The following is a 25,000-nucleotide window of genomic DNA, read 5'->3' on the forward strand; positions in this document are numbered from 1 at the left end:
TCCTTCAGGGTTCCTGGGGATATTGATGAAGTCAATGCCCTGAAGTTACAGGTGGATCAGTGGAGGATTCCAGAAAACCTTTCCGATCCCAACGTTCCTGGTGAGTCTTTCTTTATTTCGTTTTCCTTTTGATTGCTTTAGTCAGTGTTGGAACAGAGGAAAACTGAATACATCTGTTTTAAGTTATCTGGTATGAAGGTGATGGTGCTTTTCAAATCCTTGGTCTTCAGTGACCCTTCCAAATGCTTTAACCTCCTACTGAATGTTCAGTGCTCTTCGTGCGCTGAACTATCAATGCTGTTTATGTGCTGAATGTTCAGTGCTGTTTGTTTACTGAATGTTCAGTGCTGTTTGTTTACTGAATGTTCAGTGTTGTTTGTGTGCTGAATGTTCAGTGCTGCTTGTGTCCTGCAGCCTCTCTAATGAAACTGTGGTACCGGGAGCTGGAAGATCCCCTGATCCCTATGAGTTTCTATAAGCAGTGTGTGAGTAACTGTGACGACCCAGTGGCAGCCATCAGTGTGGTCCAGTCCCTACCAGACCTTAACAGACTGGTGCTGTGCTACTTCATCCACTTCTTACAGGTTAGGATCACAATTTCTCTCTCTGTCTCACTCTCTCTCTCTCTCTCTCTCTCTCTCTCTCTCTCTCTCTCTCTCTCTCTCTCTCTCTCTCTCTCTCTCCTCCCTCACAGAAACAAAGATAAAATTGGATCAAATTACATACAGTATATCCTTCCACCTGTTCTATTTTTTATATAAACAGTACACCCCTTAAATGCATTGCTTTCTGTAAAGTGCTCTTTATCCCATTCTCAGGTGTTTGCTCAGCCTGCCAATGTTTCTGTTACCAAAATGGATGTGAACAACCTGGCGATGGTAATGGCCCCCAACTGCCTTCGCTGCCAGTCAGATGACCCACGTGTCATATTTGAGAACACACGGAAAGAGATGGCCTTTCTGCGCATGCTCATCGTGCACCTGGATACGAGCTTCATCGAGGGCATCGTGTAACACTCCCTCATCACATATGGCTAGTAAACAACCAACCCCTGTGCAAATCAAGGCCACAACATCCTAGAACCCAAAATTGCTCTTTCTGAATGTTGAATGTGTTGATATATGTGCTGTCCACGGTGATGTAAGGAATTTTGTATGCCCCGATTACCCTGGTGACACCAGTCAGCACAAGCCCTGACACACCAATCAGCCATTTTAAATACAGTCTGTTTGTCCATCTGCAAGCAGAACCAGACCAGCACCTCATCACTGAGGTTTGATAAGATTCCAGGCTGTAGTACAAAAAAACACATGGCATGCAAGAGAGTGAGAGTTCAGGTCTAACTTTTTTGTGTTAAAGCCTATTTGAAGTCTTTATGAGCATATAAAGGGGGCATTTTGGCAGTTCTTTACAGTGCCAGTAGAGCTAGTGACAGAGTAGGCACAGTCAGTGGGGGGACTTAGACAGCTTTCCTTTTACACTGGTGAGTGGTTTAAAGAAAGAATTATATAATTTGTTAATGTGTACAAAACAAATAGAATGAAATCTATTAACTGTTGTTTGTTTACTAATGATCTGTTATTGCATTAATTATGGTAAGGAAGTGAAGAATAAAAAGTATGTTTCATTAGATTAGTAAAACTTTTGATATTTCAGGTTCGTAAAATGTAATATTAGATATTTTAAGCAATAAGCATTTTCTACTGCACTCTTTTATGGAATGTTTTTGAACTAGAAACAGGCATTAACGTTGACAGCAATGTACTGACAATCAGAAAGATCTGTTGAGCTATGATATACTCTTAATCTTTCTGGGGTGTTTCGGGGAGTATGACATAATCTTAAATGTTTTGGACTGTATGACAGAATCTTAATTGCTCTGGGGTGTACTTTGAATACTCATGGCTTCCAGGTTGCCTGTTGCATCTGTATATGTTATCTTAAAGGATTTTCTGTGAACTAGTGCATTGAAGACATACATTTGATTGATTTAACATTGTTAAACATGACATTGAATCAGCATTACTGGAATATGACATTTACTCTTTGTTTTCAGTGAAAAATACATTTATGGAGTGTCGAGCTACAGTTGTATAAATGAAGTTTTTAATGATTTTGTGATAATTGCAGTGTTATCCATTGTGGTTTATTTTGTGTAAATAAAGCATGTAAATATTAGTGAAGATTTCTGACTGATTTTAAATGATAATGTGGTGGTAGTAGTAGTAGTAGTAGTAGTAGTAGTAGTAGTAGTGGTGTTCCAATAATAGAAAAAAAGACACTAATATTTTTTTTACTTAAAATTCAGTAAAATGTTATTGCCACATGTATGATTTAAATTTACCCCCAAACAACTGTTTGTGTGTGTATGTATTTCGGTGTGTCTTTATGGAATAATTGTCCAAAAAATTAAAGTTTCTAAATTGTTTCTTTTCTTGAATTGTTTCATTATGGTTGTGTAAAAGAAAAGTGGTGATCTTTGGGCATAAAGGTAATGATGAGAGCTAAAGTTATGTCCAGATTCAAAAGCCCAAAATGCAAATGATCAGGAAGAACACATTTCCTTTACATTATCACTGTAAAAAGTTGAATGAAAACATCTCATACGTATATACAAACTATTGACTGGGATAAGTGTCAACAGAAAGGAACTGTCCTCATAAATACAAAAAAAAGTCTACTATGACATTGATGTAAAACTAAAAACTTAGCTAATGATAAAACTTATCTGAAATATGACACCATTGTAAGATTAAGTGTAACAGCAAAATTTTTAATCCGTAAAAAAAAAGATCATGGAAATCATCGATCATATAATTTAACATGACAACAGTTTTTAAAAATGTTTTAATGCCACAGTATAACTAACTGCTCTGCAGTTTACATGTGTATGGGTGGGGGTGCGCGCAGGCGCAGTTTAGAGTCCACTCATACCGGTAGTCTTGTCTTCTACACATTGGAAAATAACTGCGTGCGTAGCCGACACCACGGACGTTCAAACACATATCATAACCCCTCTTCGTTCCGAGTATTAGTCACTAAAACCTGGAATACAGTCGCAAGGTAATTATTATCATTTCAAAACAGGGATCAGATTATCAAGCGGATGTAATTTCACCTGCAAATAATTTCTTTCTGCATGGAGTCTTGGAGGGATTTCAATCACGCCTGTAAATAGCTACATTTCTTAAATTAAAATATAACGTACAAAAAATAATAATGGCTGTGTTGATCGATATTGGCCTATCTAGAGTACAGATTCTGTGATCAGTGTTTAGGATTCAGTGTCTCGGGATTGGAGTCAGTCAGAGGAAGTTATTGTCTCGATCTGTTTACTATAATCCCGCCTAGCCTGCTTGAGGCCGCTAAATATTGGGCCTTGGTCTTTGCACTGTTTGCAGTTCATTTGTAAATAGATCTGTCCGTCGGTCTTTATTTGCCGGTGACCAGATTTAATTGTAGCAGCTCGTAAACAGGCTGATGTGTGCACGTCACCGGCACGCCTGTCGGACCCACTTTGGAGTCCACTTCCCACATGCAGGATGGCGTGTTTGATGAAAGATCGCTTACGCTGATTTAGAAAATTAGCACTTTACTGGAATTAACACCAAAACACCACACCTCATGCCAGCATGGTGGTAGAAATAAGACCAGGACGCGGCGATGGTGTGATGTGAATGTGAGATTTGGTTCCGCCATTGTTTCCATTGTCAAGGATGTGGGACGAGAACACACGTGGTTTTCACATCTTCATTTTAGCTGCAGAAGTGTGAAATAAGATTGTTGTTGATGGGAGGCTGTCGCTTTGGTTCGAAGCAGAAGTGGCATGCTACTGCAATGTTTTCATATCCTAAAAGTCCACAATATCACTACCGCGAAGTTTGTCGAGGCATGCTGCTCTGTTCTTGAACGTCTTGTTCAGTGGCTTAACTGATCAGTTACTGTCGATCACGAAGCTGTGCTGACGAAATTCGCGACCAATACTACAAGTCTGATTTGGTGGAAGGAAGGTGCTGTTTCCCAAAGCAACGGTGTATTACATGCAAACATTTAAGTAATAATTACATTAACTTGATCTAGGAGGTGACAGGCTCAGTTCCGCTAAGGCATCTTACAGGTGGTTCTCCTTTAAATCACAACTTTAACATGATGGTCATGTCTTTGTTCTAGAGTGACAGCATGAGTAAGATGCCCCCTAACAGAAGAGGAATTAATTTTGAGGTGGGTGCAGCTCTAGAAGCGTGCGACAGCCTCAAAAACTGGTGAGTCCTGATTCCACGTCTCCTTTCTAACTCCCTGCCCTGTGCCCTCATCCCTAATGTGGCACCACATGCGTCTCTTCCCCAGGTATGCTGCGAACATTGAGAAGATTGACTACGAGGACGAGAAGGTGCTGATCCACTATCGTCAGTGGAGTCACCGCTATGATGAGTGGTTTGACTGGGGCAGCCCCTACCTCAGACCGGTGGAAAGAGTCCAGCTGAGGAGGAAGCGGCTGCAGCAAGACTGCTCTCTTCCTGTTAGTCATTTCCCCTCACTGGTTTGCGATCCTGGTGAATTTGGTTCATCCTGCACAATTCTGTCTGTTCATTTATTGGAAAAACTGTTTGTGCTCTTTTATTGTGGTGCTTTAAACCTTTGTTCAGCTGACTTGTCTGTGTGTTTTAGGGATTTCATGTAAATGATAAAGTTCTTGCTAGTTGGTCAGATTGTCGATTTTATCCTGCTAAAGTCTTGGCTGTGCATAAAGATGGTGAGTTGTTTTTCTGAGATTATTGTACATTTCTTAAAGTATTAAGACTGTCAGACATGAATTCATCTTAACCCACAATATATTTTGTAAGATTGCAGAGTGTGAATAAGTGACAATTGTATGCATTTCCACAGCCTCCTACACAGTGAAGTTTTATGATGGTTTTGTGCAGACAGTTAAGGGGATGCATGTAAGGCCTTTCATCAAAGAGGTGAATATTGTAACTCATGTAATTGTTTGCCAACATGGTGTGTTTGTAGGATTTAAACATGCATTCAAATTTTTTTTGTCCTATTTCTTTTGTTGTGTGTAGAGGGTCAAGCAGAAATCTCAGTCATTTGACAGAAGTGGAGAGAAGCATCAATTTAAAATGACTGAGAAGCACCCGAGGCCACAGGAACGTGCATCCCACAAGACCAAAAGAGGCTCCCAGCATGCCTGTGAGCCAGAGAGCGAGAGCGACTCAGACTCTGCTGATGAACGGATGCAGAGAAAGAGTGAGAAGAGGCCTGTTCGGACGAACTCGGCGGAGCACGAAGTGGACCGTATTAACATGCCAGAGAGAGATGGACCAGAGCAGGCCGAGAGCCCGGCGGAACACATGGGACAGCATAATTACAGCAAGTCATTTGTGAAGACATCTACACACAGGGAACAGGAAGAGGAGAGTGGAGCCATGGGGGATCACGACCCAAGCTCAGGTCTGGATGACAGGATGGAGAACCAAGATGTGGAAAAAAAGACCGAGCTGCCTGAACAAAGGGAAAATGCAGTTCTGCAGAGCAGAACAGCTGAAGGATCCCCAGTAGGAGGCATGTTCATATGATATTCACCTCAGACGCCACAGTCACTGTACCTCAAAATGAGCTTATGTTGAATGTTTGTTACATAAGTGGCATCAAACAAAATGTTATCGCAGCAATGAACGAAGGTTTTTTTTTTTCTTCTTCCTAGGTAAGCGAAGATGTTTAGTCGATCAAAGCGACACATCGTTTAAAAAGATCAAAGTGGAATCATACTCAGGTTAGCCTGATATGATTTGTGTTTTGCATTTACCTGTTTTACTGCAGTGGTTATAATGAGAAATTTGATTTCTTTCAGACAAATGTTTACATGGGCAGTCCAGACCATCATCCGAATTGTCCAAACACACACTTTGTGAAAATGGTCTAGAGTGTGCTCCTTTACCTTCAGCAGAAGCACAGTCCTCAAATGGCACTGCTGCACTCAAGACTGAGGCCCAGTCAGAGGGCTCCCAACATTTACCGACGCCCCCTGCAAAGCGTAAGCTTGTTTATATATGCACTTAAATATATACTATAACTATGGATTTCTCAGCCATTCTTGTACACTACAGCACAGTTTAATGTTTCTTACATGTGTTTGCATTACAGCTGCAAGGAAGCAAGGTTTCCACAATCCTAACCGATTTAGCAGAGAGCCTTGTGAGTATACGCATGCATGCGTTTAAAGTTTTAATGTACGGATGTTTGTTTTATTGACTGCATTTTATCGACTGCTTGTCTTGCTGACAGTCTCGCCATGTTCGTTTCTCTGCTGTGTCTCAGTATACAGAGTAATTAAAAACCAGCCACCCCCTGCTCTCTCCATCAACCTGGACCACAACCCCTTCAAGTGCAGCATCCCGGGCTGCGGCAAATCCTTCCGCAAGGCCAAACTCCTGCACTACCACATGAAATACTACCACGGAGACGAAGGGCCGGTAAGCGAGGACTTGAGGACGGCTGTGGGCGTTCATACCAGAGCAGCCGGCAAACAGAGCTCGCTCGCCAGCTGGCAGAGTTCCAAACGCAGACGCACCATGGCCCTTTCCCTGTGTGAGTACTTTAATGTTACTTTTTTCATGATCTCTAACTGTAACATTTTAGCTCGAAGTTCATGCTCATCCGTGGTTTTCAGGATGGGGGTGAGCCGTTTTCTAATGTGTGTGTGTGTGTGTGTGTGTGTGGGCACACGGCTCTAATTCAGCCACTCCTGTATGGGTGTTTCTCCATCACAGACACGGCTGCTCACAGCCACGCCCACTCTTCCTCATCTCCCAGACTGGAAGGCTGGAGCGCGGCTCAAACGGCATACAGGAGGCAGACCTTGGCGCCCCCTGCGGTCAGCATGCAGGAGCCGCAGCCGCGGGCCTTGCCGAAGGAGAAGAGCCGAGAAAAACAGCAGGACAGAAACCGCAGCTTGGTAGACAAAGACAGGAAGACCACAGCAGAAACAGGTAGGTCACGGAAATGACTGCTATATTCTTAACAGACAGAGATGGGCGGTATATTCTTAATAAACAGGGCTAGCTTCTATATTCATAGGAAACAGAGTTTGCAGGTATATTCAAGGCAGACAGCAGGGCGTATTGAAGTAGGTTAAACAAGGAGAACTCTGCAAGAACAGCCCAATGTTCTAAAAGGTTCTGTGCATCCTCTGTCATACTGAAATTGTACTGATGTCGGGTTTCACATTAGCATTAATGACACTGACATTTCTGTATTTCCAAGTATGTGTGAAGGATCGCGACAGGCCTAAAGACAAGAAGTCAAGGTCTTTCCTACATATTAAGCTGAAGAAAAAGAAGAAGAAGAAGTCTAAGTCAGGTAGCGAGAGACAGACGTGTCTACACACAGGCTGTACTGTTTCTCTGTGTACTGTTTGCTTCAGTTGAGTGATGCTATTTTTGGCCTCCGGTGCGTGCTTCATAACGACTCTGGTGTACTGCGTAACAATTCTCACGAGGCCACCATCTTAATTATAATTCACAGGCTGTGCTCTGGGCGAGTGGTAACCCTGGTAACTGTTTGGATGTCGTAATGATTTCTTTCTGCATCTACTCTCATCCTCGTCTTGTTGCTGTAATACACAGGCAGTGAGGAGAACATTGACATCTCGGTATTTGGGCCGCAGTCCAAATCGAACTTGCCCCATAAACCCCTCCCATGCCCCGCCCAACTGTCCGAAGTGTTCCGGCGCAGTCGTGGCCGTGGCCGTGGGCGGGCACAGCAGATACAGGTGGATGGTGGGTATCCGTGCTCTATATATAATATATATATCATTTATTTCTATTCCTGCTTTTGTGTTTTGAGAAGCTTCCTTGGCGGCCTGGCCGCTGAGCCTCAGGGTCTTTGTCCCCCACTGCACACTCATTCACCTGTTACTCATTCGTCATCTCTCTTCCCACAGTAGATGGGGCAGGGCTGTCACGACTGTATTGCCAGAAAGAACACAGTTTTATTGTTGGATTTTCTTTATCTGTGGATTGATGCTTTTTATCTCTTCAGCTTTGGCTTTATCATCTTTCCCATTATTATTCAATTCAAAAATGGAGGCTCGTGATGGAAATAAGTTTTTCGTTGAAGCATTCTTTTGAGTTTTTGAGATTCTTTGGGTCGGATGTTGAATTTGATTATGTTCTTAGACAATAGACACCCTCTCATGATTAATTATTAGATAGTTATCCTGCAAATTGTGGTCACTGTTTCCAGATGAGGGCAGCATCTCCGATTGGTCTTCTGACAGTTATGGTTGGACTGATGATGACATTGGAGCGGATCTAGACATCACAGCCAGACGCCTCAGTTGTGGTTCGGTTGACTCAGCAACAGTTGCCCGGGAAACAGTACGCTGTGTATGTGAGGTGGCGGAAGAAAATGACTTTATGATACAGGTGCACTTCTGCCAAGCTTTTTCCTTTCCATTTATTAATCTTTTTTTGTTGTTGTTCTGTAAATTAAGTCTGGCGCTACAAAGTTTAGCTATTACTTAATTTGGAAATAAAAAAACACTGTGTTTCAAAGTAAAGCGACTTTTTAAAATAAAGTAAAATTCAGGACAGTGGCCAGAGACAAAATGACTAGTACGGCAGAAAACCAGCTGCATATTGTCTGTTACCTGTGCCTATAACAGCCTGACTGTCTTCCTGCACTGTGCTGAAAGTTTCTGCTAACTGTTCTTCTTTCTGCTCTCCAGTGTGAGGCGTGCATGCATTGGCAGCATGGGGCTTGCATGGGTCTGCTGGCAGACACCGTGCCCGACGCATACGCGTGCTTTGTCTGCCGAGATCCCCCAGGTGAGACGTGATGCAGACGCTGATATTTGTGGGAAAACGGAAAACGATTTACTTATCAGCATATTTTCCAGAATTTCCAGGAAGAGAGCTTAGCAATGTGTGTGTTTTTAGGAATTATCATTTAATTTCTAATGATTGCGTGTGTGTGTTTGTGTGCATGTGCGCACGTGCGTGCATCTAGGCCAAAGACTGAGTTTGCGGTATTGGTATGATCAGGACTGGCTGAGCCATGGCCATATGGTTGGCTTGCCTTTCCTCGAGGAGAACTATTCTCATCAGAATGCAAGAAAGATTGTAGCCACACACCAGCTGCTGGGGGATGTGCAGCATGTGTTGGAGGTGCTCAGCAGCCTGCAGCTCAAAATCAACATCCTGCAGTGAGTTGTATTCTGCCTGTAGCAGTAGGCACGGTTCGCCATCAGCTAAGACGTGTAGACCCTTTCATATATGTAATTCAATAGCATGCTGAGATTAAGCTATGCCATGTGATGAACTACAGTAAAAGATCATCCTCGTTTGCTCCTTTGCACCCTCCAAGGAACGAGAGCCATCCAGACCTGAAGCTGTGGAGCAGACCGTGGCACCAAACAGGAGCGGGTGGAGTGAGGGGTGTCTTCACCATGGCCTCTGCCGCCACCCGCACACCAGCACCTGCTGACAAAGGTCTGCATAGATCAGGGTCCACCACAGAGCGGCTCCGACGAGAACCCTCCTCGTCCTTGTCTTCGTCCTTCCACAACTCTTATATCAGTAGCGAGCACTGCTACCAGAAGCCACGGGCATGCTACGCGGTGCTGGAGGCGGAGATAGGGGGCAGCTCAGAGCCACAGGACAGCTCACGAGGCTCAGAGCCACAGGACAGCCCACGAGGCGTTGAGCAGTTTCTGCAGTATGAGCAGCATAATGGGGAGGAACCCCAACCCTGTCAGTCCAAAGAGCGTAAGGTGAGGGCCAAAAGCATTTAACACTGCACCCAGTAGTTTGGCCTGTTCTCTGAATTGACAGTTTCCTCAGCTGTGCCCCCTTAGCTGTTGTGCATTATATTAAATTAAATAAATGTTACTAACTGCTAGCTGTCAATGTTTTAAGACATCTTAATATGCTACCTTTTTTATGTGAAAAAGCAACAACTCTGAATTTACAATAAGCTGTTGAAATCCAACCCAATATGCATCTGCAGGAAAGGGACACAGAGATGCAAGTGGCTACGGTAATATCCGGCAGTGAGGAGCCAAAAAGCAACTCCCAGCAGCAGCAGCGAATCAACTTGCTAGATCACATCGAGTGCTTACAGGACGAGGTTACTCACAGGATGGACTTCATCGAGAAGGAGCTGGATGGTTAGCTATTAAAGATATTTATTTATGTCTAACTGTGCATAATATAATTCTTCTGTGTGGTGTTTCATTAATATATTATTCAGTTTGGAGCAATTCCTTGGTAAATGTTCCTGTACTTTTTAATTGAATGAGATGCTGGTGGTCTTACTCACTATGTACTGTGTTTATTGTCCATCCTTCCACTGTTTTAGCTGTGTGCTTTTGTGTCTTTGTATTGACCTGTTAGTGTTGGAGAGCTGGCTGGACTACTCGGGCGAACTGGAGCCTCCGGAGCCGCTGGCAAGGCTGCCTGAACTCAAACACAGCATCAAGCAGCTGCTCGGAGACCTGGGGAAAATGCAGCAGATTGCTATATCCTGCTCCACATGAGGGAGCCAGAGAGCACTCCAGCGTTCTTAAAGAACTTCATCCTCGGTCCAGGCCATAGACCAAAGACTATGAAACAAAAGACATGGCAAATTGGGTGGGGTGGGGACTTGCAAGAGACTGACCTTCTGAGACATATAAACTGGAGAATGGAAACTTGAAATATTTATGCACTTTTCCTTTTAAACAATGGTCATTCTTACCAATGGACAAACACCATGACGTGCAATGGTAACTAATAAGATGATCATTGTTAAGGGATCACAAATATTAAAATATCTGTGGATTTGTACTCTGACCAGGCCTATGTTCGGTGTGACTGGCACATTTTTTTTCATTCTGAGGTTCCTGTGCTACCTTGTCTTTCTTAGTTGTTAAACCTTGAAACATTCCCATGTCTTAACTGATGGGTTTTGCATTACATGGTATGATCCATTAAGACAATGAGGCATTAATATGATGTGCATGGTGGAAATGATTAGATCTTGCATAGAGTTTAGCAGTGTGCTTGTTTACTTTTAGCAATATGCTGGTGATGGTTTGTACATATTGAAAGAATGTAATTTTTTGCCGTTACATGTCCAGACTTCGTCAGAATCGTGTGGATGGCATCAGCCTCGTTTTCCTAGTTCCATCTTTAGTGTTTTTTTTGTCTGCATAATTTATTGTGTACAGACTCAGATGTAGTTGCATTTCTTGTTCATATTTATAATTCTTTATATTTATTTTGAATAATTGTAATTAATATTACTCATTGTTTGTCATTCCTATAGTACAGTCTTTCTGCAGTTTTATAGCCCTGCTCCAAGACATCACTCAGCTGATTATCTGTAGTGCAGAGATGTGTATTAATGCAGGAACCCCAGAACTCCCCTGTCCAGGGACATCAGCTCTGAGACTGAGAACTACAGCAATAGTAGAGTTTGCTGCTGCATTTACTTGCCAATCACAAATACTACAGAGGCCAGTATGCAGTAGAACCTTCTCTGGTAATGTGCTGGTGTGGGCACCAAAGGCATATACACATTGTTTACAAATCATCTATGCCACATTTGAACAGGTATGTTAATCCCAAATCCCACTGGAATAACAAAAGGCCACGTTCATTTATTGCCCTTGTGAAAACTCAAAGTATGTGCACTTCATGGGCTTTGCTGTGACTGGCAGATACAAGACATCTGAGCCTTTACCTTTCTCAGGGTCACTCTTGTAGATTTTGCTCTGATTTTGCTGGATGTCTCCTCTTGAAAATGCACTGATATGCAGTTCTAAAGAATAAACAAGTGTGCAGTTCTCTGATATGCCTTTGTACGGTTGGCATGACTTGTGGAATGAGAGAAGACCTACCATTGAGTGCCGTTTGAGTCAGCGTAAGTGCTGTTGCAATGTCTACGTTCTAACGTTTTAAATGAAAGTTCTTTGACATTGTGCTTTCTCTTCTTATGGCTTCCAGCACTAATCTATATATACGTGTACAGTGGGGAAACGTCTTTCAAGCGCAAAGGTTCAGATATAACCTCGTGGGGGCGATAAAATGCACTCGTGGAGCTGTTGCGTAGGCGCTTCAGACTGTCACCACAGGCGTGATGTGTAACCAGTATAGTCCCGCCCTGGATGAATGACATCAAAACGGGCATAGTGGAAGCGCAAACGTGCGATCGACGGTCTCCGCAATCGGAATCCTTTTGATTACATCATTTATCAAGGATTTAGCTTAAGTTGCCTGCGGTTTTTTCGGACTTGAAGGTGAGTGAAAATGGACATAGAAATAGAATTGAATATGCAGTGTTCAAGGGAGATGAAAATTGCGCTATTAAAATGAAACATAAAAGTGGGGGCTTTCGGCCGATGGGTTAAAACACAAAAATAATTAGGTAATAAAATAGTTATAACCTTTAGGTTCCCATTTACTAGCGTAAAATAAGCTTGCGTTTATTTTAACATTTTGTTCAGCTCGTTCATCCTTGACTATGTTAACCACGTTTTTAACCCAAATAGATTAAATTATTTAACTTTATATCAATTTTAATGTTGTGAGTTTGAATTCAAGCTAATTAATGTTTCGTAATAATGTGCATTATAACAGTTTCAGTAACCCCCGTATTGCTTTCCTTTATAAATAGGCTACATAAATGCAGCTAGTACATGTCTACCTACATATCGCTGCTTAGACAAAAACTAGCTTGACTGTAGGTAATAATGAAATATTCATTATGTGTCGGTGCAAAGGGGTGAAAGTTTACTACGGAATAATTTACTGTGTGGTAACTTTCATTTCAAACATTGTTGCGCGTGCATCAAGTGCTTACTTTCCCCTCTTTCTTGCGAAACCTGGCCAATAATTCTGCTACTTTATACTTTACTGTGTACATAGATAGTGCATAGTATTCGAGCAGTGTAGGCTGTCAGTCTATGTTCATTGTATACAGATTAATTGTAAGGTCGTCTGTAATGTATATACGGCTTACTAGAAATAATATAGTATATCACCAACGTCCGGCATTAGCGGAATGACATTGTCCTGTGTAACCTGGTCATGCGAAGGTCGCGGTGTTGAAGGACGGAGTTATGCCCGCAGGTGTTGTGGTGTTGGGATGCGACGGAACGGATTCGGTTGTTGACACATCAAACAGCTAGAAATACCTCCAAAACGCAAAACAACCCGTTGAAATGTAGTCAAATTTCAGTAGAGTAGTTGCTTATAAATTAACACTGGAAACCAGCGCATTCTTAATGTTTTTCTTTAAATAATGTATTTATTATTTCATTTGGCTTATTGGAAGTGATGTTTTGTGGCTCGTTGTGACATTCTAGAGAGCACCTGTGAATCTGACTAAAGATTCCCTGTCCAACATAAGGCTATATAGACTACAAGGTAATAAACCACTTAAATGTAAAGATAATTGCAGTGGTTCATTTTGTTCAACTGAGCAAATAAAACACTTCTTAAATGAAACCCTGATTACATCAGAATGGTTGTTAAGGCTAGAAGTGTCTATAAATTTGTTTTATGCTGATAAAGATAAAGAACAGATATGAATGAGTTTGTTGAATGGTAAACAGGTTTGACCACCCACACTTCGATGCCACCCACTCTTACTCTGTTACACGCCAAATATTGAAGTGAGTGCAGATAACACTATATCTCCTAAAAAAAAAACATTAATTGGGGCAAGTAAAGTGCTTCCATTTATTTAGTTAGCTTAGGTTTCCGATGTTTGTTTACAGGTGTGTGATAATAGGAGTATCTGCACTTTGTGTTCTTCTGGGGCATTAGTTCCATTCCATGTCCCTTTTATTTTGTTTTAACTTCTATGTTACAATACACAGCAAAATCCTTGCTGAAGTGCTATTGTACCCTGTGGTACAGCTGAACATTGGCGATTTTTATATTTTGATTTAGCTGTTATTCAGTTAAACACAAGTTTATTTTCACTGATACTGTATAATTAAGACCCCCACCCCCCCCCCACCCCTGCTGTTGCAAAGAGACAAAAGAGTTTTTCTTTTCATTTATATGGTGGTGCAGGTTGAGTCAGAAAATCTTTTGCCCCATGGAAGCAAGTACTTTAATTAAGCCATTCTTCACTTTTTGTATGTGCACACAATAATCATTACTGTGAGGATGTCAGAATCATGCCTGTCAGGCTGTCAGTACTGCGGAAGCATGGGAAACATGAGAGGATAGACCTCATATTTTTCTTTTAAAAAGGCAGTACATTTGTAGTTCACTGAAGCAGTAGCTTTAATTGCTTAGCAAATTGAGAATCTCAAGCTATGCTGAATTTTCTTCTTAGACTGTTCTGCAAAGTGTTGATGAGTGTCTGCAGACATCAGGAACTAACAAGTGACACTGAGCATAATACTGTTAAGTACTTCAGAAAATAGCTTGGGGTTATAAAGTCCCTGTCTGGAACGGCTGTTTTGCAGTGATTTATCCACATCTCTGTCCCCATCATAGCTCTCTGTCCACACTGGAGCACCGTCTTGGGACGTAGCACATCTAGCTTGTTTAAATTTCCTGTAGGGACCTTAATGTGTGATGAGGCAGGATTCGTTTGTTAGTCATAAGTTTGTCTAGTGTTCATGAGGCAGCCAGTCTGCTAGGTTACACTGGAATACATCCTTGTGAAACCCCTGACATTGGAAACTGAGGTCTCTAAGAAACTGGTCTTACATCAAGAGGAAAAGATCCATAAATAACAACTTCACAGCAAGTTGACAGATATAGCCTTTTGCCATTGTTTGTAGTTTTAGTGTAGACTTCTAAGATGTGGGCAATAGCTGTGATTCACCTTGCCCAATTCAGCATACTTTTAAAATGACCTATAGAACTAGTTATGCAGAGAACTCTGAGCCCATATAATCAGTCTGTGTGTAAATGTTAGCTGCATAAACATTATAGGTCCTTTATTCTGGCTTCTCTTAATAGACTGGGCTGATCAAATAGTGGGTTTCTCTCGTGGTCACACAAAAAAGCCAGGATTCCAAGATATTAACACGGGCATGCTAAAGAAGTGGGTGAAAGGCAGAATACTGAGTAAGCTCTGAGGAAACAGATACTGAGGTGCTTCAGACATGAGTTCAAATTTATTACTATAACAGCATTTTTTAAGACACTAGGAGGAACTTCAGATGACACAATGACAATGAGATTATTAATGAGAACACACATATGTCCTCCATTTGACATTCATTCCAAAACCATGGACGAGGTTGCTAACATTTTACAAATGTTGAAAATATGACATTTTGGTTCAGTGACAGCATAGAGGCATTTTCTGAGTGCAGGCAACACCTTTAACAGTTTTCAACACTTTTCACCAGGAAAGCAGTTGAATGTATGACTTTAGGATGGGGAAAGAACTAAGTTGAACTTTGGGTTAGAGTTCTGGGCAGCCTCTCTGTGTAGCAAAAAGCCTCAAATGGCTGAGTTTTTGGGACTATTCTAGGTTAGACATGGCTTACGAGGCATTCTTACATACTTAGAGGGGATTCTAGCACAGACAATTTTAGTGGAGTGGGCTTGCCTACTTAATTGGTTTTGCTGTGCTTAATAGTGATAAATAGTATACCATTAGTATATTAGTGTGGTTATGTCACAGAGACAGATAGGGCAGGTGGGGTCAAATGTGTTTGAGAAAATGGAGAATTCAGAGCATCATAGCAAACAGAACAGGGGAGTGTGGTGGCAATGTAGCAGTATATATGTTGTCATGGGGAGGTGGGGAAGTGGTAAGTGCAGCTTTTTTCATTGGACTCCTTTAAGGAGTAGACTTGTTTGCGTGTATCTGGCAGATGACAGAGAACTTGTGATTAGTTTGGTGAAGACGACAATGCCAGCTAGGCAGACTTTAAGGTTGGAGGACCTGAACAAAGTTGGCATATGTGAGGAAAGCAGAGATTTGGATTAGGCCATCTGAAGGGAAAGGAATATTGTAAGAAATATGGGAAAGCTGAAAGCACTTCCAGCTCAACTAGTGCATGGAAAGACTCTGTGGTGCTACTGCATTTAGAAGCACATGCTCAGGCTGTTGGGTGGGGTAGGTGAGATGGGTGTTGAGTGAATGTACTGTCCAAAAGAGAGGAAGTGGCGTCGGGTGTGGGTCTGCATGTGGCACTTCTGCTCTGAATTTCTGCTTCGAATTTCTGATATTAAAAGCAAAAATGAGATTCCACAGTGGTAATTAAGTGACTGGGAATGTATACAGCTTTATAAATGAACGGGTTTTAGACAGAGTGCTGTGTAAAGTGGCATAGAAATGGTGTGAGGGTAAGGGAATTGAAACATCATTTGTTACCGATGTTAATAGCAACCATCTCATCAGAATTGATGAGGAGGGACTGGCCAAAGAACCCTAGTGGCGATGAAGGGATGAAGGTCCCACGACCCTGAAGAGTTGGTGGAACCTACAGCCAATCTAACAAATTCAGGCTATGAAGATTTGAAATGGTGACTGCAGAGAAGTGAAAGCCACAAGGCTGGTGTAAGCAAACAGCTTCAAATCCATGGGGGGGTGAGTAAAAGAATGAGATGCCCTTCCTATGCTGAAGGACGAGTATCCAGAGCCACAGTTTAATAAGACAGGCATCATCTAGGGAGATCAAATCATGCAGGGATTTGTCATGGTTGAGTTGAGGGAGAGCTCTGTTTGGACCTGGAGTTTGGAGCCCCATGACGTGTCAAACCTGGACATGGTGAGTAGGATGTAGTTAATATTGCCTAAAAGTAGGGAAACCTGAAAGGAAATCATGATAAGCATGATGCCAGGGAGCTCAAAGAAAGTAGTGGGACACCAATGCAGTGAAAGGGTCAATCAAGAAGCCCTGCACAACTTCTTTTGCCAGCAAGGAAGAGACAATGTCAGACTCCTAGATAGCAGACAGGAGGTTACGGGTGAGGGCTTTGCAACCCACAAAAATGCACCTATACAGTTCTAGGTCTAGATAGTAGGTGGAGATGTTCACTGCTGCAGGAGGCAGGGGCATGGGTGGAAAACAGTAGTTGTAGAAACTAGCCTTGAGGAAATCAAGAAGGAGAACAAGGGTAGTACATAGGATGAGGAGAGGAGAGCTGGAATAGAAAAGGATGAGCAGTGAGAGGGATGGGAAGACTAGGGTGAAGGAAGGAAGAGGATGAGCTGGAATGACAGAGGTATGAAGACAGATGAAAGAGGGCAAGGCTGGGATGAAGGGCATAGCCCTTTCTTGAAGAACTCTTTAAAGATTTGCCTTGGACCACTCAGAGATATAATATAGGCAAGATTTAGAAGACGGATCCAGGCCTGAGATGGTGCTGGCTTTGTAGCTGACATTCCTAACATGCTGCGGCAGTGGAAGCCAGGAAAGCTCACTGGGTGAAGTGAGACTTTGCGCCAAAATAGTAATGGGGTCCATGGCTAGGGACTGGGTCAAGCACAGAAAGATCAATGGAAGTGGGCGGAGTCAGGAACAACTGACCAGAGGCTAAGAATGGAGCAGGATAAAGCCAAAAATGCAGGCTACTGTCTTCCAAGGAGAATCTGATTGTTGGATGTGGCAGGTTTGAGTTCAGTGTGAAATTTGTCATGTAGAAGAGGGAGTAAGGGAATATAAATCAGGATGAGAATCACCAGAGAAAGGAGCCAGACATCAAAGAGCGGGGCCAAACAACAGAAAGAGAGAGCGTAATTGTTCATCTGAGCACTGAAAACTATACCAACGACAATATCTACACTACAGTGTTCAAACCTTGAGGCAGTGTAGGCAGGATAAGCCAGTACCCAAGAATAAAAACCTAATAAAGGGTTTTTGTTTTGCAGATACACAGATTATAGAGTATGCTCAAAATATGCATTTTTAATTCTGGTTGCATATCTCAATAATGGACAAACTCCTGTGATTATTGTTGAAATACTTTAAAATTAGCCAGGAGTAGAATAATATATTCCTTATTTAACTCCACACTGTGAGAATCCTCATAAATCAAATGATTATTCTGAATGACAGCAGTATGGAGTGCATCTAATAGGGCTACAGACATTTGAAGGCAAAATATATATCTCTTTATACTTGGTATTTCTATTTATATCTAAGATGAGTTTGCCTATCTGCAAAATACATTTTTATAAATACATTGTGCACATCCTAGAAAAAACCTATAGACAGCACACTCTGATGGGTGTTAATCTGTTGGTATAGCCTCTGGTTGCAGTTAAACTGTTTGCTGGGTAGCAGTCCAAGCAGCCCATATGCAGAATGATGTGTGAGACCCCTCTAATCCTGCTCTAGTCACCTTAGCTCAGTGTTGTCCCAGGAGATGACCTCCCCAAAAGGGGCTGATAGCTGGCTCAGCCTTTCACTCCTCCTCAAGGACCTCCAGCATGTGCAAAGACCTTCCTAGTAAGTGTGAACCACTTTAATATGTTACGAGTTATGATGTAGCATCTAATTAGCATTACTAATAAGGTTACATAGGAATTATGGGAATTGTTAACTAAAAATGCAGAATTTGCCATAGAGTAAGAATACAGGGTACATTTGGTTCTCGCTAAGGGGATTATTTAAAAGATTGATCCAGATGTTTAAAGTTATCAATAATGTTTGATATAATGACTTTAAATTGAGTTTGATTTACTCCTGGTAAATCTTCGTATGTGTGACCAATTAATTTCCACACGTCAGGACCCGTGACCAGTGTACAAAGTGTTTCCCTTCCTAGACAACCACTCCCCACTAGCTGCAAATTGCTGCAAATACTGCTGTTCTAAAACACAACAGAGCTAGTGTCACAGAATAAACATTCAAAAAAATGATTAAAACTTGATTTTGTTGTCTGATGAAAACATTTTAAAGTGTTGTACCTTGACTCTGATTTATACCAGGTTTTGATTTTCATGCTTATAATGTATGCTCTCTAGCCATTTTATTACAAACACATACCTGCAGCCATTCATGGTAACACAACTGTGTTAGCCACACTCTATACCTTTCTCATTTTTGACCACATGTTTGTGTGGGATTGACCATTGCCAGTTCAGCTGCAACACAGATATGTGTCAAAACAGATTGTCTCCGAAGCATTTTTGTACATCTGGTGAGCAGTATAGCAGTAAGATTCTGCTCTTAGTAATTATTTGTAAATGTGGTGCCCATGTCCAGTTATGCAGATGACACACAAACAGAAATCTCTGCAGCTCCTAGTGACACCAGTGCTCTGAATGCCATAATTAACTGTCTGCATTAGACAGTACACACTGGATGTCAAGAAATCTTTAATGCAAATATTCAAAGGTTCATTGAAATTAAAAAATTAGTTCTGTAACGTGCTGGCCCGAGTGCCGAAGGGTGTGGAGCAGGACGCACAGACTTCCTCAACATGGACAAACATTTATTTATATACAACATAGAGGACGAAACTGGCACTCACGTGTAAACACAAACAATGAACATAAGCATACTAAACATTAATGACTTCTAACACTTATCACAATATTAAACAAACATAGTTAAGACTTGACACATATGGTTACAAACGACACGCTACATTCACAATGACCAACACACTGCACACATTGGCACGGGTTTAAATACACATAAACTAACACAATGCAGGTGTGTGCATGTGTGGTTACAAACAAAGATCCTCCCACTTCATGTAGTGGGCCAAACCACGTGACTCACTAGAGGCGAGCGTTCTGTGACAGGTTTGATCTATCACTATTATTCCATGTTCTACTTAACTGCAGTTTCTGTATTTTTTGCTAATATTAATATTTAATTTCATAAATTCTTGTTTTTTGGGGGTTGTTTTTTTGTTGCATTGGTTGCATAATTTTAGAACTGATTATACAATTCCGGACTAGTATATAAACCCTTCACAGGATTCACAATTGGATTACACAATTCAAATGCCATGAAGATTTTGAAAGTTTTTAGTAAATACACATAAATACTGCATTTAACTCACTTAATATTTAACACTTAAGTCAGTTATCTGCATCTGAGGCAAACCTCTGTGTTTTCATTTCTCAACCAGACACAGCTGTTTCTAAGGGGACCCTCTTTACAGATCTGCTGTATCATACTTACAATTTTCCATGACTTATACATGACCACAAAAATAGATCTGTCCATTTTGGTAAAGTAAAGGGAGCTTTATCAAAGGTATTATAAAAGCATGACAGATTAATATACATATATATGAACAAGAATAGCTTCCTCTGCTAGGAAACACTGAGAATGTATTATGAATTTATAAAATATGAAGTTAATATTTAAACCACTCCTGTAAGTTGCTCTGGACAATGGTATCTGCCAAATGCAATGTAAAAATTTGTTTTGTATTCTGTCCAGGCAGAATATGAAGGTGATCTAGAGATGCATATTTGACTTCAACACTCATGTACAAAACAAACACTAAGCGGGGAGCTTGGAAACAGGATCACTGAGTAATGTTCCTAAACATGACTTCACAATGAACACCACAAATCAGGAAGTATATAAATATACACTATTATTAACCTAATAAATAACACCCACCAGTAATCAAGGGAGGCAGAGCTTTGGGACATACCATCCCACATTTGCGTGACTTTATGGTTTGTGTGTTTGCCCCTCATGAGCTTAGGACCCAGCTAAGATGAAAAAGCAGCGATGAGACAGACGTTCTGGTGTGCGTCACCATGCAGGGTGTCCCCCAGCCACTAGCGTCAGAGCAGAGAGGCTGCAGCATGACACCGAAGAGCTTTAGTGAGCTATACTGCTATACTCGCGTGCATGTAGCTGTAGTTAAGAGGGACTGGGATCCTTACACACACACTGATGAGGCAACAGAACAGAAAGGGACAGAAAGAGAGAGTGATACAGAAGTAATGGCAGATGAATTAAGCACAATAGGAATTCACCTGGCTAATCCAGTAAATGATCTGACCAAAGAAGGAGACTGCGCATGATATTCAAAAAGAGAGAAATGAGAAGATAGCTTGTTTTAGATTCTTTACACATCCTTGTAGCATGTGTGAATAAACTCTCATATTGCTGGGTTTAACAATAATACATTTACAGTAATAAATGCATTACAGTGCATTTAGTGGCTATTGGTAGCCATGGGTAGTACTGAGTTTGTGGAAGGTTTCATTCTTTCTGTCAGTGTTTACAGAACTCTTTACTGACAGATGGAATCATTTCTTGAATGCATTGTATAGCACAGCTGTGAAAGGTTTCAACCTCACCAAAAAAGGGATGTGTTTGTTCTTTCATGAATATTGAGAAGAATGGTATTTACAGATTTGCTATTTTTGAAAAATAAGGTGAGGTAATGTTTATTGTCAATGTTGCATTCACAATTGTGCATGGTGGGTGGAAAAGCTGGAAGTTTTTTTTTGTTTGTTTTATTTTTTTTGTTTTGTCATTAAGTGCCCCCCCCCCCCCCCCCCCCCTTCACTTTTGCAGTTTTAGAAAATAGATCTTTTCATTTTCTTATCGCCTCAGGGGTAAATAATGAGGAGTCTCTATCTCTCTTTCTCTCTCTTTCTCTCTCTCTCTCGCTAGCTCAGTGTGTGTTTGAATCACCCTCCATGCTGCTGCTTTAAAACCTTCGGTTGGTGCAACTCCTCGAGAATGCTGTGTAAGAGAGCTGGTACCTGAGGTGACTGGACCTCCATTTTTATGGAGGCTAATCTTGTGGAACTTGGCTGCAAGTTGTTTTATTAATAATAATTTATGTTAATATGTCCCTACACTGGCTGGTTGTAACAGCAAGTTTGTTATGCACTGGGGTGGGTAGGCCCATACTCTCCATTAAAATTTGAGTTTATGTTTGTAGTAAGAGTGTTTTGAGGTAATTATGAGAGAGTTTAATGGCTTTATCATTTATTTTAATGCTAGTTTGGCTCTGCCTTATGTCTGGTGCTTTTGGTTACTGTTTTAGTATTTTCTGTAAAACAAGTATCCCTTTAAGGGTATCTTGTGGCTTTGGGAAAGTAAGCTGGACCTTCAATGTCACATTGGTCTGTGGGCTTTTTCTTAATGTGATTTGAGTATTTGGAGTGATTGCACAGACCCGAGACTGAGTAGCAGAACAGGGAAGGATTAGCCTTCAGTGTAGAGCTTCTCTCACTTTTCTTCCCTTCAACCGGGTCTCCTTGAGTTTGTTCCACTGGGTTCCAAGTAGCTATGAAAACCCCAAGTAGCTAAGAAGAAGTAGTCAGTAGTCAGTTATATTGTTTAAGAAAAACAAGAATAAAACACACTGTGATTTGTTTTTCTTTTATTTAAACATTTTAAACACTGGAAGTCTCTGCCTCCTCAAAGTGACCCTTGGGAACTGAGATGTCGTAATGTGGGGTTGGTTGTGTATAGCTGATGCTGCCTAACTGTGGGTGGTGGGCATGCTCCTACTCTTTTAGAGTTACAATATTACCATTACCATCAGTATTAGAATCTATGTTGTGCGGACTGCTGTTGGACCAATAGACCTGGCTGTTTTTAAAGTCCGAATTGTTGCAAAGCTTTGTTTACCTCAGTTGCATGGGCTTGAGTCGGTAACCCTTATCTTTTCATTTGCATCATTCCTCAGCATGTAATATTCAGAAGAACCAGAAGCAATCAGTTTCAGTTTGAATGTATTTACACATATAATAAAACAAATAAAATTGCAAGTGAGAACTTGTCCAGACTGTATGCAGGTTTTTAGTAGATATACTGTAAAAGATGCAAGAGAGTCTGGTCTAGACTGGATTTTGTAACTTTCTTCCACTAGATCTGGTAAGTGTACAAAGAAGCTGATGGAAGATCTTGGCATTCAATGGGGTATAATCTCCATGAGAAGAGGTTTATTGTGATTTCTTGTAGGAGGGGGAAGAGGTCCCCCATAGGAGCTGCTTTTAATGGCTTTAATTGTCCAATGTGTACTGGACACAACAGCTGCTTTTAGAGCTCAGGCCACTGACTGTACCTTGGTTACAAGCCCCTCCACTATAGCTGGGCCAACTATGCAGAGAAGCTTCTAGAAAACAATATTTGTAAAATCATAACTTATCTTAAGTTTAATAAAGAGGTTATACACAATTTATGGTTTCGATGGAATCATGCAGCATGTTTTCAAGAGTTAATCAGAATATGTCTGAAACATTAAACCCCTTCTTGTTATAACTCCAAACTTTTTTGATTAACAACAAAATGAAAAACATATTAACATTCATATACCCTGTTCTTTTGTTGCTCAGAGTGATTACTGCAATGTTATTACTCAAATATTTACTGTAATGTTGTACTGGGGTTACATTTACAGTTTTATGTATTTGGTTAAGTGTAGGTTTTATACAGTTTTGGTATCCTGTAACTTAGCTTTCTCGGTTGTGCCCATACTCTAAAAATGCAAGCTCTGCCCATAGCCCTCCCCTTTAGCTGTCCAGAGAATTGGAGCAGGGTTGGCCTCTAAAAACTATGCGCCATCATATGGAGCCTCTGACATCAAAGTCGACATCCCACTCCACAATGCCAAAGAAATGAAAAGACAGTCCTGGGAGAAAACCAGCCGTGATCCCTTACGCCGTTCCTCATCCGTCACTGTCAATCCACAATACATGCTGACAGCTGCATGTCACACTTTCTCGTCCATCTTAGTTGTTTGTGCAATAGAAGGGCATTAAGACACATCCTGTTGTACATGACAGATTTTGTAAATTTACCACTTTATTGAAGTTATCAGAGACATTTTTGCTTTTCGGAGATACTTGCTTTTATTGGGGGCTTTCGCTTGCCTTATGTCAGTGCTCTCAGGGTCCTGTTCTGAGTTTGTTTGTAGTTTATGCCTGTGCCAGGTTCACACACTAGCTGTTAGGCCTGAATTCTGCATCAGCTGTAAGATTCACTCTGTCAGTCTAAAAGGCATCGGTTATGTAATGCACGGAAGAAGACTACGGCTGGCTGTTTCCATTTGAAAAAAGCCCTGAGATGTTTGTGAGCCAATGCCTTTATCTCCTGGTTGTATGTTTTTCTTGTTTTGACTCCTTTGGTTTTGTCCCTTGGGATTCTTTGCTGAAAATAAGCATTGCCTGTCTTTGTCTCTATGGCAACAGTTGCACATTCCACTGAATCAACAGCTACCGTAAGAAGAGGTTGCTTGAGACTTATCATTTACTTAATGTTCGCAGGATAAGTTGAAGTTTTAAATATCAGAGGTACTGATCCTGCCACTAACAACAGCCTGGTACCTAGCAATCAGTGATATAAGGGAATGTTGTGTATATCTTGCGGATGACCTTTCATAAAAAAGGCATGTCCTGCCATGTTCAAGGATGGATATTGATACATTAGTGAAATTTAAATAGAATTTGCTGCTGGGGTAGTTTTTGAGGGTTCATAAGAGCAAGTTGGCCTCAAACTGCTTAGCAAAGTTCGGCTGTAGATATAAACAGCTGGAAAATATTTTCCATCAAAAGAGGAGGCAGTGGCATAGCTGTAACAGTAAGTGGAAGAGGCAGGTAAAGCCCTGCCATATACATTATTTGTAAATCATTATAACAATACCTGCATTTAAAATAGTGACATGCACCATTTACAGCACTAGTATCGCAAAAACCTGTCATGCAAATAAACCTAACAGCTGTGAGTGTCCTGACTAATCTCAGATTGGTTTTATGAGCGTTCTTTGTGTTTGGCTGAATCATAGCATTTACATGATCCAACCAAGATAAATAACTTTAGTCAAGTAGGGTTTAGGGGTTTTAGGGTTTAATAATGAATTTTACATATTACCAAGCATATTGCAATCACAATTTGTAACAGTTTAACTACAGGATATTTTTGTAACTTATGTAGTTTTAATTGGTGCTGTTTTAATTCCACTTATTAATGTTACAGTACTAAAGAATATCACAATTAATAGTTTTAAAAAGTTGATGTCAATATCTCCTTTAGGAATGTGGACTTAACCAGAATATTGAACCACTGCTTGAAAGTCACTGCAATGTGTTTAGT

At 41.1% G+C, this 25,000-nt stretch overlaps 3 protein-coding genes across 5 annotated transcripts in view; all 3 read left to right on the forward strand.

The window, feature by feature from the left end:
- zgc:92107 (uncharacterized protein LOC492329 homolog) overlaps positions 1-2,428 on the forward strand; it is a 30,692-nt gene extending 28,264 nt beyond the window's left edge. For both annotated transcript variants that reach the window (XM_027012454.2, XM_027012455.2), the window contains 3 exons: positions 9-100; positions 415-584; positions 819-2,428. In XM_027012454.2, coding sequence (XP_026868255.2) covers positions 9-100; positions 415-584; positions 819-1,013 — 457 coding nt within the window. In that variant the 3' untranslated portion in view covers positions 1,014-2,428. The remainder of the gene's footprint in view (positions 1-8; positions 101-414; positions 585-818) is intronic.
- Positions 2,429-2,945: 517 nt separating this feature from the next.
- On the forward strand, positions 2,946-11,836 carry phf20a (PHD finger protein 20, a). The gene is made up of 19 exons (XM_027012456.2): positions 2,946-3,063; positions 4,171-4,262; positions 4,348-4,519; positions 4,669-4,753; positions 4,888-4,964; positions 5,067-5,565; positions 5,708-5,776; positions 5,855-6,037; positions 6,148-6,198; positions 6,322-6,591; positions 6,774-6,992; positions 7,267-7,362; positions 7,629-7,781; positions 8,248-8,429; positions 8,732-8,831; positions 9,013-9,208; positions 9,370-9,775; positions 10,012-10,171; positions 10,398-11,836. The coding sequence occupies exons 2-19, from the start codon at positions 4,180-4,182 to the stop codon at positions 10,538-10,540; spliced, it is 3,144 nt and encodes a 1,047-aa protein (XP_026868257.2). The 5' UTR covers positions 2,946-3,063; positions 4,171-4,179; the 3' UTR covers positions 10,541-11,836.
- Positions 11,837-12,158: 322 nt separating this feature from the next.
- ndrg3a (ndrg family member 3a) overlaps positions 12,159-25,000 on the forward strand; it is a 30,203-nt gene continuing 17,361 nt past the window's right edge. Inside the window, exon 1 of one of the 2 annotated variants that reach the window (XM_027012460.2) lies at positions 12,159-12,283. The gene's annotated coding sequence lies outside the window, so the exon portion shown is untranslated. The remainder of the gene's footprint in view (positions 12,284-25,000) is intronic. The other variant, XM_027012463.2, reaches the window with a different exon arrangement.

The sequence above is a fragment of the Electrophorus electricus genome, chromosome 20, assembly GCF_013358815.1.
Source record: "Electrophorus electricus isolate fEleEle1 chromosome 20, fEleEle1.pri, whole genome shotgun sequence".
NCBI lineage: Eukaryota > Metazoa > Chordata > Actinopteri > Gymnotiformes > Gymnotidae > Electrophorus > Electrophorus electricus.

Coding starts and splice junctions, on each gene's coding strand:
- phf20a (XM_027012456.2), top strand. CDS start 4,180: ATGAGTAAGATGCCCCCTAACAGAAGAGGAATTAATTTTGAGGTGGGT. Junction 4,754..4,887: donor CTTGGCTGTGCATAAAGATG/GTGAGTTGTTTT, acceptor GCATTTCCACAG/CCTCCTACACAGTGAAGTTT. Junction 8,430..8,731: donor AAAATGACTTTATGATACAG/GTGCACTTCTGC, acceptor TCTGCTCTCCAG/TGTGAGGCGTGCATGCATTG.